The sequence below is a fragment of the Pseudophryne corroboree genome, chromosome 3, assembly GCF_028390025.1.
Source record: "Pseudophryne corroboree isolate aPseCor3 chromosome 3, aPseCor3.hap2, whole genome shotgun sequence".
In the NCBI taxonomy this organism is placed as follows: Eukaryota; Metazoa; Chordata; class Amphibia; order Anura; family Myobatrachidae; genus Pseudophryne; species Pseudophryne corroboree.
In genome coordinates, this window is record NC_086446.1 from 643,679,914 (window position 1) to 643,692,416 (window position 12,503).

General features: G+C 46.1%; 1 protein-coding gene across 2 annotated transcripts in view; it reads right to left on the reverse strand.

The window, feature by feature from the left end:
• DNTTIP2 (deoxynucleotidyltransferase terminal interacting protein 2) overlaps positions 1-12,503 on the reverse strand; it is a 75,514-nt gene that overhangs the window by 9,425 nt on the left and 53,586 nt on the right. For both annotated transcript variants that reach the window (XM_063961745.1, XM_063961744.1), the window contains exon 6: positions 844-953. In XM_063961745.1, coding sequence (XP_063817815.1) covers positions 844-953 — 110 coding nt within the window. The remainder of the gene's footprint in view (positions 1-843; positions 954-12,503) is intronic.

A 12,503-nucleotide genomic window follows, 5' to 3' on the forward strand; every position in this document is an offset into this window, starting at 1 on the left:
ATCCAGCTCTGAGGAAGCTCCGCCCCCTGTAATGGCACCAGAGCTTCATAGATATTTATACTGGCAAAAGTGTAAAAACATCACAGAAGTGTAAGTTTCCACTACTGCTGCCAGTGTACACAAGGGGGTTATAGCAGGTCCCCCCCAGGAGGGTCCCGTATGCCGCCCCTGAGTTTTTGCCGCACCATGAACCGGGGGACCCCCCCGAGCGGGGCCCCCGGTTTGTACTCCGCACTCTTCTCACCTTCAGGCTACTGTTAGGGGTGTGCAGCATGCTGCGATTGTGACCGCTAAGGCGCAGTGCCCCGCTGTACAACAACCCCTCAGGACGTGGGGGTCTCCCCACTAACTCCCATGGTGCAGGTATACTGTTGCCCAAACAGCATACCGAAAATAATAAACGTTTTAAAAGAAACTGAAGAACTCTCTGGAGCTTCAGAGTGTGCATCCTCTCCTGAGGGCACTTTTTTCTTAACAGCCTGTGGGAGGGGGCATAGAGGGGAGGAGCCAGCACACCCAGTTAAGAAATTTAAAGTGCACCGGCTCCTTTGGACCCCATCTATACCCCATTGTACTAATTCCCCAATATCCCTTATAAATGCTGGAGAACTACCAATGCAAAGTGAATTAGTACATACTGAGAAATACTGAAATACAAACCACAGGCAGCATGTTCAGGGAATACTGAACCGCCCTATCTACAGCAAAGAGGTACTTCAAGTTCTTGCATATCTACCAGTGATTCCTAAATAGAAACTGCATAAATCTTTCAGAATGTGAGGATTAACCAGAACAACCAGTCTACAAAGTGATGAATGGAAACTATAAACAAGTCTACGTTACCTTCTAAACTCGGAATCTGCAAGAAGTTCTTCCACAATTGTCCGCTTTCTCTGCTTCTTGGGAATTCGGGAATGGTAGTAGTCTACAGGGTTGTCCACCACCGTGCCAACCTAAGACAAAAAGTGATCTTACTACTCGTGAAATGGAAACTGTATAAAATACAAAATATAAAATGACAAACAAAAAAGTAAAGAACGTCAACCATTCATACAGTACTTCAACCACTGCTTCACTTTCCCGGTAACTGTATAACTGGAGGCCATATTATTCCTCATTATGGTGCAAAATCTAGTGCTAAAGTCTTCTTAAAGGCAGACTATAATAATATTGAAGAGGCAAATGGATAAAACGGTTATATAACAAATTTTCTGAAACATCGGATTTTTTTTCTTTCAAGAAAAAATAAGATTTTAAACCTACCGGTAAATCTTTTTCTCCTAGTCCGTAGAGGATACTGGGGACTCCGTAAGGACCATGGGGTATAGACAGGCTCCACAGGAGACATGGGCACTATAAAGAACTTTAGAATGGGTGTGCACTGGCTCCTCCCTCTATGCCCCTCCTCCAGACCTCAGTTAGAGAAACTGTGCCCAGAGGAGACGGACAGTACGAGGAAAGTATTTTGTTAATCTAAGGGCAAGATTCATACCAGCCCACACCATATAACATGGAATATACGAACCAGTTAACAGTATGAAACAAAACAGCATCAGCCCGAGACTGATCCAAACTGTAACATAACCCTTATGTAAGCAAACACTATATACAAGTCTTGCAGAAATTTGTCCGCACTGGGACGGGCGCCCAGCATCCTCTACGGACTAGGAGAAAAAGATTTACCGGTAGGTTTATAATCTTATTTTCTCTTAGGTCCTAGAGGATGTTGGGGACTCCGTAAGGACCATGGGGATTATACCAAAGCTCCAGACCAGGTGGGAGAGTGCGGATGACTCTGCAGCACCGATTGAGCAAACATGAGGTCCTCATCAGCCAGGATATCAAACTTGTAGAACTTTGCAAAAGTGTTTGAACCCGACCAAGTCGCCGCTCGGCAAAGCTGTAATGCCGAGACGCCTCGGGCAGCCGCCCAAGAAGAGCCCACCTTCCTAGTGGAATGGGCCTTTACCGAATTTGGTAACGGCAATCTAGCCGTAGAATGAGCCTGCTGAATCGTGTTACAGATCCAGTGAGCAATAGTCTGCTTAGAAGCAGGAGCGCCAACCTTGTTGGCTGCATATAGGACAAACAGAGCCTCTGTTTTCCTAACCCAAGCCGTCCTGGCTACATAAATTTTCAAGGCCCCGACTACATCAAGGGACTTGGAATCCTCCAAGTCCCCTATAGCCACAGGCACAACAATAGGTTGGTTCATATGAAACGATGAAACCACCTTAGGCAAAAATTGAGGACGAGTCCTTAATTCTGCTCTATCCACATGGAAAATCAGATAGGGGCTCTTGTGAGACAAAGCCGCCAATTCAGACACCCGCCTTGCAAATGCCAAGGCCAACAACATGACCACCTTCCAAGTGATAAATTTTAATTCCACCTTTTGAAGAGGCTCAAACCAGTGAGATTTCAGGAACTGTAACACCACGTTAAGGTCCCATGGTGCCACAGTAGGCACAAAAGGAGGCTGGATGTGCAGCACTCCCTTTACAAAAGTCTGGACTTCTGGGAGAGAAGCCAATTCCTTCTGAAAGAAAACTGATAGGGCCGAAATCTGTACCTTAATGGAGCCTAATTTTAGGCCCATATCCACTCCTGTCTGTAGAAAGTGGAGAAAACGGCAGAGATGGAAATCTTCCGCAGGAGCATTCTTGGCCTCACACCAAGATACATACTTTCTCCATATACGATGATAATGCTTCGCCGTCACCTCCTTCCTAGCCCTTATCAGAGTAGGGATGACTTCTTCCGGAATGCCTTTTCCAGCTAGGATTCGGCGTTCAACCGCCATGCCGTCAAACGCAACCGCGGTAAGTCTTGGAACAGACAGGGCCCCTGTTGCAACAGGTCCTCTCTGAGAGGAAGAGGCCACGGATCTTCTGTGAGCATTTCCTGAAGATCTGAATACCAGGCCCTGCGAGGCCAATCTGGAACAATGAGTATTGTTTGCACTCTTTCGTCTTAGGATTCTCAATATTTTTGAGATGAGTGGAAGAGGAGGGAACACATAGACCGACTGAAACACCCACGGTGTCACCAGGGCGTCCACTGCTACTGCCTGAGGGTCCCTTGACCTGGCACAATATCTCCGAAGCTTCTTGTTGAGGCATGACGCCATCATGTCTATTTGAGGAAGTCCCAAATGACTTATTTCTGCAAAAACTTCTTGATGAAGTCCCCACTCCCCTGGATGGAGATCGTGTCTGCTGAGGAAGTCTGCTTCCCAGTGGTCTACTCCCAGAATGAAGACTGCTGTCAAAGCGCTTACATGATTTTCCGCCCAGCGAAGAATCCTGGTGGCTTCCGCCATCACTACTCTGCTCCTTGTTCCGCCTTGGCGGTTTACATGCGCCACGGCTGTGACATTGTCTGACTGAATCAGAACCGGTAGGTCGCGAAGAAGATTCTCCGCTTGACGCAGGCCGTTGTTTATGGCCCTTAATTCCAGTACGTTGATGTGGAGACAAGCCTCCTGGCTTGACCATAGTCCCTGGAAGTTTTTTCCTTGTGTGACTGCTCCCCATCCTCGGAGGCTCCGTGGTCACCAGAACCCAGTCCTGAATGCCGAACCTGCAACCCTCTAGAAGGTGAGCACTCTGCAGCCACCACAGGAGAGACACCCTGGCCCTGGGAGACAGGGATATTTTCTGATGCATTTGTAGATGCGACCCGGACCACTCGTCCAGAAGGTCCCACTGAAAAGTCCTCGCATGAAACCTGCCGAAGGGAATGGCCTCGTAGGACGCCCCCATTTTTTCCCAGTACTCGAGTGCATTGATGGACCGACACTTTTCGGTTTCAACAGATCTCTGAACATGTTCTGGAGTTTCTGGGCTTTCCATCGGGAGAAAAACCCTCCTTTGTTCCGTGTCCAGAATCATGCCCAAGAAAGTCAATCGGGTCTTTGGAACCAACTGTGACTTTGGTAGATTGATAATCCAGCAGTGTTGCTGCGGCACTCTTAGGGAGAGCGACACGCTTTGTAGCAAGTACGGGATAACTGTGACTCCCTGCCTGCGCAGGAGCACCATCATTTCCGCCATTACCTTGGTGAAAATCCTCGGGGCCGTGGAAAGCCCAAACGGCAACGTCTGAAACTGGTAATGACAGTCCTGTACAGCGAATCTCAGGTACGCCTGATGAGGATATATGGGGACATGAAGGTATGCATCCTTTAGGTCTAGTGACACCATAAAATCCCCCCCTTCCAGGCTGGAGATAACCGCCCTGAGTGATTCCATCTTGAATTTGAACCTTTTCAAGTACAGGTTTAGGGATTTTAAATTCAGAATAGGTCTGACCGAGCCATCCGGTTTCGGGACCACAAACAGGGTTGAATAGTACCCCTTCTCCTGTTGAAGTAGGGGAACCTTGACAACCACTTGTTGCTGACACAGTTTTTGAATTGCAGCTAAAATCTCCCTTTCTGGGGAAGAAGCTGGTAAGGCCGATTTGAAAAAACAGCGAGGAGGCACGTCTTCAAATTCCAGCTTGTAACCCTGGGATACAATTTCCATTGCCCAGGGATCCACCTCTGATTGAACCCAGACGTGGCTGAAGAGTCGAAGACGTGCCCCCACCGGGGCGGACTCCCTCAGCGGAGTCCCAGCATCATGCGGTGTATTTAGTAGAAGCCGAGGACGATTTATGTTCCTGGGAACTAGCCGTAGCAGGCAGTTTTTTCCCTCTACCCTTACCTCTGACGAGGAAGGAAGAGCCCCGACCTCTTCTGGACTTATGCGACCGAAAGGACTGCATCTGATATTGTGGCGTTTTCTTTTGCTGTGAGGAAACATAAGGCAAAAAAGTAGATTTACCTGCAGTAGCTGTGGAAGCCAGGTCCGTGAGAACCTCCCCAAATAAGTCCTCACCTTTGTAATGCAAAACCTCCATATGCTTCTTTGAGTCGGCATCACCCGTCCATTGGCGGGTCCACAGGGCTCGCCTAGCAGAAATCGCCATGGCGTTGGCTCTCGAACCTAGCAGGCCAACGTCTCTCTGAGCATCTCTCATATATAGGACTACGATTTTAATGTGACTCAAGATCAATAAAATGGTATCCCTATCCTGGGTATCAAAGTCAGCTGACATGGTATCCATCCAAGCAGCCACAGCGCTACAAACCCAAGCCGACGCTATTGCCGGTCTGAGCAAGGCACCCGTATGTGTATAAATTGACTTCAAGGTAGTTTCCTGCCTGCGATCCGCAGGATCCCTGAGGGCTGCCGTATCCGGAGACGGCAGTGCCACCTTTTTGGACAAGCGCGTTAAAGCCTTGTCCACCCTGGGCGAGGATTCCCACCGTACCCTGTCCTTTGCCAGGAAAGGATACACCATATGAATTCTCTTGGGAATCTGCAGTTTCTTGTCTGGGGTTTCCCAAGCTTTTTCAAATAACTCATTCAGCTCATGAGATGGGGGGAAAAGTTACCTCAGGTTTCTTTTCCTTAAACATGTGTACCCTCGTGTCAGGGACAGAGGGGTCATCTGTGATATGTAAAACATCTTTTATTGCAATAATCATATGATGAATACTTTTGGCCACCCTTTGGTGTAACCTCGCATCATCGTAGTTGACACTGGAGTCAGAATCCGTGTCGGTATCAGTGTCTGCTACTTGGGACAGTGGGCGTTTCCGAGACCCAGAAGGGCCCTGTGACACAGTCAAAGCCATGGATTGACTCCCTGTTTTATCCCTGGACTCTGCTTTGTCCAATCTCTTATGTAATAAAGCCACAATTGCATTTAAAACATTCCACATATCCAACCAGTCAGGTGTCGGCGTTGCCGACGGAGACACCACAATCTGCTCCACCTCCTCCCTAGAAGAGCCTTCCGCTTCAGACATGCCGACACACACGTACCGACACCCCCACACACTCAGGGAAATAAACTATATGGAGACAGTTCCCCAATAAGGCCCTTTGGAGAGACAGAGAGAGAGAGAGAGAGAGTATGCCAGCACACACCCAGCGCCACCAGACCCTGGAATAAAATCCCAGTTAGGACAGCGCTTTTATATAAATATATATAACACTATAACACTCACTGCGCCAAATACATGTGCCCCCCCCCCCCCCTTTTTGCCCTCTGTGATCGTGTTCAGCAGGGGAGAGTCCAGGAAGCCAGCTTCTCTGCATGTGCTGTGGAGAAAATGGCGCTGGTTAGTGCTGGAGGATCAAGCCCCACCCCCTCAGCGGAGGGCTTCGGTCCCACTCAAATAATCAAACAACTGGCGGGGGTTAATAATATACTGCCTCCGCAGTATATTTACATCTGCCAGTGTCCCTTGAGGCTATTAATTGCTGCCCAGGGCGCCCCCCCTGCGCCCTGCACCCTTACAGTGCCCGCAGTTGTGTGTGTGCATGCGCGTGTGCGCGGGAGCAATGGCACACAGCGTTACCTCACTGAAGAACTGAAGTCTTCTGCCGCCTTTGTAGTCTTCTTTCTTCTTCTACTCACCCGGCTTCTATCTTCCGGCTCTGTGAGGAGGACGGCGGCGCGGCTCCGGGACGAACGGCGAGGGTGAGACCAGTAGCGGATCTTGCCACGGGCAAGCAGGACTTTTGCCCGGGGCGCCGCCTCACAGAGGGCGCAGGGCGCCATCCGGAGGGCGTAGCACCAGGGCAAGATCCGCTGCTGCTGTGCCCCCCGCTGCCCGCTGTGAAGGGAAACTAGACGCGTACGCGTCTAGATTCCCTTCGTGGAGAGGACCTTTGCTGTGCGGTGCGGGATGACGTCATCGCGCACCGCACATCATTTCATCCTGTACAGGGGGCGTAAATGACCACGCCCCCTGTACGAAGCCACGCCCTATTGCCGCCAGGGGCGCACAGAGCCCCAGAACCGGCCCTGGGTGAGACCTGCGTTCCGACCCTCTGGAGCTAATGGTGTCCAGCAGCCTAAGAAGCAGGGCCTATCACTTAAGTAGGTCTGCTTCTCTCTCCTCAGTCCCACGATGCAGGGAGCCTGTTGCCAGCAGTGCTCCCTGAAAATAAAAAACCTAACAAAATTCTTTTACAGAGAAACTCAGGAGAGCTCCCCTGTAATGCACCGTCTCCTCTGGGCACAGGATCTAACTGAGGTCTGGAGGAGGGGCATAGAGGGAGGAGCCAGTGCACACCCATTCTAAAGTTCTTTATAGTGCCCATGTCTCCTGCGGAGCCCGTCTAAACCCCATGGTCCTTACGGAGTCCCCAGCATCCTCTAGGACGTAAGAGAAAAAGGTGTTATGACCGAGGGTTTATAGTAACAATCTTATTTTGAATGCCAGTAGTCTAACAACACATTTTGTGGATAAAAGTGCTATGTCCAACTGTTAAGTCAGCAACAATGTATCTAACTCAAAATATGTTTTTCTTCAACGTAATATAACACCTTCATTAACTCGCCTCTTCAATTATTTTTTGTAGTAGGACTTGATCTAACTTAGACAAATGTCATTAATTCTAGGCAAGCTGCACTGTGCAAGCAGAGATTCTGGTTTTTGTATCTTGTATCTCTCCACCTATAATATACTCCTATCAGTACATACAATGAAAACAAAAAAACAAATTATGTTTATTGAGAACAGCGAGCACTATAAAAATGTATTCCTACATTACTGTGTGAAACGTTTTAGGCAGGTGTGGAAAATGCTGCAAAGTAAAGGTGTGTACACACGGTGAGATCCTTGCTATGTGCAATTTTGACTATGCGATTTCCTTTGAACTCCCCCAGTGCCCAGATAGTACAGATTTTGACTATCTGTGCCTGAGATTTTGTCTATGTACGATTTTGACTAAGGCTATGTACACACGGTGAGATCCTTGCTATGCCCAATTTTTACTTGCGATTTTCCTTGAACTCCCTGGAGCCCAGATTCTGACTAACTTTTCTTGAGATATGGACTATGTGTGCTTACAATTTTGGCTTATTCATTGACATGTGAGATGAACTAGATAGTACACCGATCAAGCAAGGATTGACTTGCCTGCACAGTATCTGTTCTTGCGATGCCGACCTGGCGGGTCCGCGCATCGGGATCGAATCGGGATCGCAAGGTGACTTTCTGCACTAACTTTTCTTGCGATTTTGACTATATAGTCAAAATCGAAAGAAAATATCTCACCATGTGTACACACCCTAAGTACCAATTTTGACTATACTTTGTACTAGATAGTACACTATATAGTCAAGATAGACTTTGCAGGCAAATCAATCTAGCCTTACGATACCGACCCCATGGAAGAGCGCATCAGGATCGAATCTGTATCGCAAGCTGCCTAACACCTTGAGATATGCACTAACTTTTCATAAGATTTTGACTATATAGTCAAAATCTTACAGATTTATTTCACCATGTGTACACACCTTAAGAATGCTTTCAAAAATACTGTTACTGGTGCACTGGACTGAACAGTCAAAATCTGAAATATTTGGTTTTAACAGAAGGCAGTTTGTTTGGCGAAGGGGTGAAGAGCGGTACAATAATGAGTGTCTGCAGACAACAGTGAAGCAGGATGGAGGATCCTTGCAAGTTTGGGGCTTCATTTCAGCAAATAGAGTTGGGGATTTGGTCAGAATTAATGATGTCCTCAATGCTGAGAAATACAAGCAGGTACTTATCAATCATTTTTCTTTTTTTGTGATTATATTGGGAGTGACTTCCCTCTCAAACTAGGCTGCCGCTTAGCCGAGCATCTCGTCTCACAGCGCCCGAATACCCTTGGGTATACATAATCCTTCTCGCACTTATCAATCATCCAATACCATCAGGGAGGCATTTGATTGGTTCCAAATTTATTCTGCAGCATGACAATGACCCCCAAACATACAGCCAATGCCATTAAGAACTAACTTCAGCGTAAAGAACAAGGAGTCCTGGATGTGATGATATGGCCCCAAACAGAGCCCTGATCTCAACATTGAGTCTGTCTGGGATTACACGAAGAGACAGAAGGATTTGAGCAAGCGTACAGCCACAGAAGATCTATGGTTAGGTCTTCAAGATGTTTGGAACAACCTCCCTAACAAGTTCCTTCAAAAACTGTATGCACAAGTGTACCTGGAAGAATTGAGGCTGTTTTCAATGCAAAGGGTGGTCACACTAAATATTGATTTGACTTCGATTTCACTTCTAAATACAAAACAGTTATTCTGCGCCGTAAACCACTTAATCAATGATAAATGTGCAGTCTGTCATGGAGTAATTGACTCAGTGAGGCTTGAATATAAAAATAAAATTTATCAAAGACAATTCACAAATACAACATATATAACAATAAAGATAAAATTAGTAGCTAATTAGTTACTTTATAACAAAAGCTATCAGTTAGCAAGAATTAACAAAATTGCATGCAATCATGAATAATTCAGATGATCAGTAAGATGATCAAGTAAGATAATCAAAACACTGGCGTCCCAGTGAATAAGATTATATATATCTCTCTCCCGCAGTAAATAGTTGCAGTCCCAGTTAGTAAGTTAGTAGTAAAGTGCAGTTAATAATAATTACCCACGTGCTGGTTCCTGTAGATAATGCAATCAGGGTACTTTTTGATAGTAAGTTGCACGTGGTATAAATAGTATGCTACCATGTAGCTACTACTGTAATAATGAAAAAGCGGCCGCCTTGCTACAGAGACACTGTTCGTCTCCAGAATGTAATGAACGCTGGCCGCTGCCCTCCCACACAGCCTCCGGCAATCACCTGCAGCGGTGTTCGGGCAGACCTCACAGCGGAGGTCACTGAGTTCTCCCGGCAGTGGATAGAGGAGCTGTGCGGCACAGGCGCCGGGACCCGCAACGGAGGCAAAGCAGGGCTCACCCGGCGGTAGACGGAGATGTCCATGCGGCAAAGTGCTGGGACTCGTGAGCAGCCGTGGAATGTTAGGGCTGGCGGGTCAAATCAGCTGGAGAGTTCGAAATGAGAGGTGGGCGTCAACGCGTTTCGTCTCCTAGCAACCAGAGACTTCCTCAAGACGGATCTGTATTTAGTTTTCTATTTGAGTGCAGCCTAGCAAGCTGCTTTTATTCAGCTGCCAATAATCACTAATTAATATTAGTTCAATTGTATTTATCTTTTAACATGGTTTATAGCGCCATGTAGTATAGATCGGTGATTTTTGTCCCGATTTGTCCATTTTTTTCCTCTTAGATTTCACTTCTGTTCATTCACTTTGCATTTTGTTAATTTACAAAAATAAACTATTAACACTTCTCTTTTTGAAAACATTCTTACTTTGCAGCATTTTTCCACACCTGCTTCAGTACTATATATATGTGCATCACCAAACCTGATGCTTACATTTGACTTGCCAATATTTTATGCCTTATAATTTAAATTAAAACTTGCTTACTGTATTTTAGATGTTTACCAAGACTATGCTCCATCTCTGAACTCACTAACACTCCTTTCCCCCTCTCAGATCCCAACCTTACCACCTGCATGCTCTCCTCTGTTAATTCAAACTCTGTGTTGCTTAAGTCCTCCAATCTTCCTCAAACCAGCAGAAATATTACCACAATAAATCTTCAAGAACTTTCCACCTCACTCCAAAAACTGCTTTCACCTATTTCTGCATTAACCACTCCTGAGATGACTATCACATCTGAATGAGACTCTAGAACTAGCCATTGATGAAGTGGCTCCAGCTACCCATCACACTCCACGTAAGCCTAGATTTCAACCATGGCACTCTAAATTAACAAGACAACTACAAAAACTCACACGAAAACTTGAACGTCAGTGGCGTAAATCTCGTATTACAAGTGACTTCCTCACATATAAAAGACTGTCTACCACTCTTATAGAAATACCCTGGACACTGCCAAACAAACATATTTCCAAACTCTTATCTCTGCTCAAGCCTCTAACTCCAAACGACTCTAATACATTTAAATCACTTCGGAATCCTCCCTCACCTACCCCACCAGCCACTATCAAGGCACAGGATCTTGTTTCCTACTTCAAGGAGAAGATTGAGAAGATCCGAGATGAAATGGTATGCTCTTCGGCAGCCATTGACCTGCTCCATTCTTTACCAGAATCCTCTGGCACTCTCTCTTCATTTGATCCCACAAATGAAGATGAAGTATTATCACTCTTCTCATCCTGCTCCCCTACTACCTCTCCTCTTGATCCTTTACCATCACAAATAAGTAAAGCTCTGTCTCTGGTGCTCATCCCTATCTTAACTAACATCTGTAATCTCTCTCTACTGGTATTTTTCCTTCACTCTTCAAGCATGCAGTGATTACTCCCATTTAAAAAAAAACAAAATTCTGACCCTAACGCTCTCTCAAACTACCGCCCTATCTCTCAGCTCCCTTGTCTCTCTAAGCTACTTGAGAGACTTGCCTACACTCGACTCACACACTTTCTTAACTCACTTTATTGGACCCACTTCAGTCAGGCTTCCGTTCCCAACACTCCACAGAGACAACACTGACTAAAGTGGTTAATGATTTGGTTACTACGAAGTCTAAAGGCCATTACTCACTACTTAATCGTCTAGATCTATCTGCTGCATTTGACACTGTTGACCACTCTCTTCTCATACAAACACTACAATCCCTAGGTCTTCAAGACACAACCCTTTCTTGGTTCCTATCCTACCTATCTAATCGCTCCTTCAGTGTTCGCTGCTCTGAATCTACCTCCTCTTCGCTACCTCTTTCAGTTGGAGTACCGCAAGGCTCGGTCTTTTCTCTATCTATACTTCACCTCTTGGTAAACTAATCAGCTCTTTTGGATTTCAGCATCATCTGTACGCAGATGATACTCAAATCTACCTATCCTCCGCTGACTTGTCCCTATCTGTACTGGGCCGTGTCACTGAATGCCTTTCTGCCATTTCATCCTGGATGACATCTCGCATCAAACTTAATATTTCAAAGACAGTCAATTATATTTCCACTGGCCAATAGTAGGTACCAACCTGATATCTCTATCACTGTTGAAAACGCGACTATCTACCCTACCCCACAAGCTCGCTGCCTAGGTGTCATCCTTGACTCTGATCTGTCCTTTGTTCCTCACATTCAATCTGTCCCAAGATCATGTTACATGCATCAAAGAAACATATCCAAAATACGACCATATCTTACACAAGACATTGCTAAAACTCTAATCCATGCTCTTATTATCTCCCGCAGTGATTATTTCAAAAGTCTCCTAACTAGTCTTCCCAAAAAGAGACACTCACCACTACAATCCATTCTGAATGCAGCGGCGAGGCTAATCTTCCTCGCTAGACGTTCATCGTCTGCAGATCCACTCTTGTCAGTCCCTCCATTGGTTACCTGTATTCTACTGTATTCAATATAAAATACTTTTACTCACATACAAGGCCTGAAAAGAAAGAAGCTTAACAGCGCCAATATGCGATACCAGTTAATACTAGTATATAGACCAAAAGTGCTAGTGCGGATGGGTAAAAGATAAGTACAAAAAGCTCTCTTAGTAAGACACTCCCTCTACTGCTTTAGGGCGTCAGCTACACCTTAAG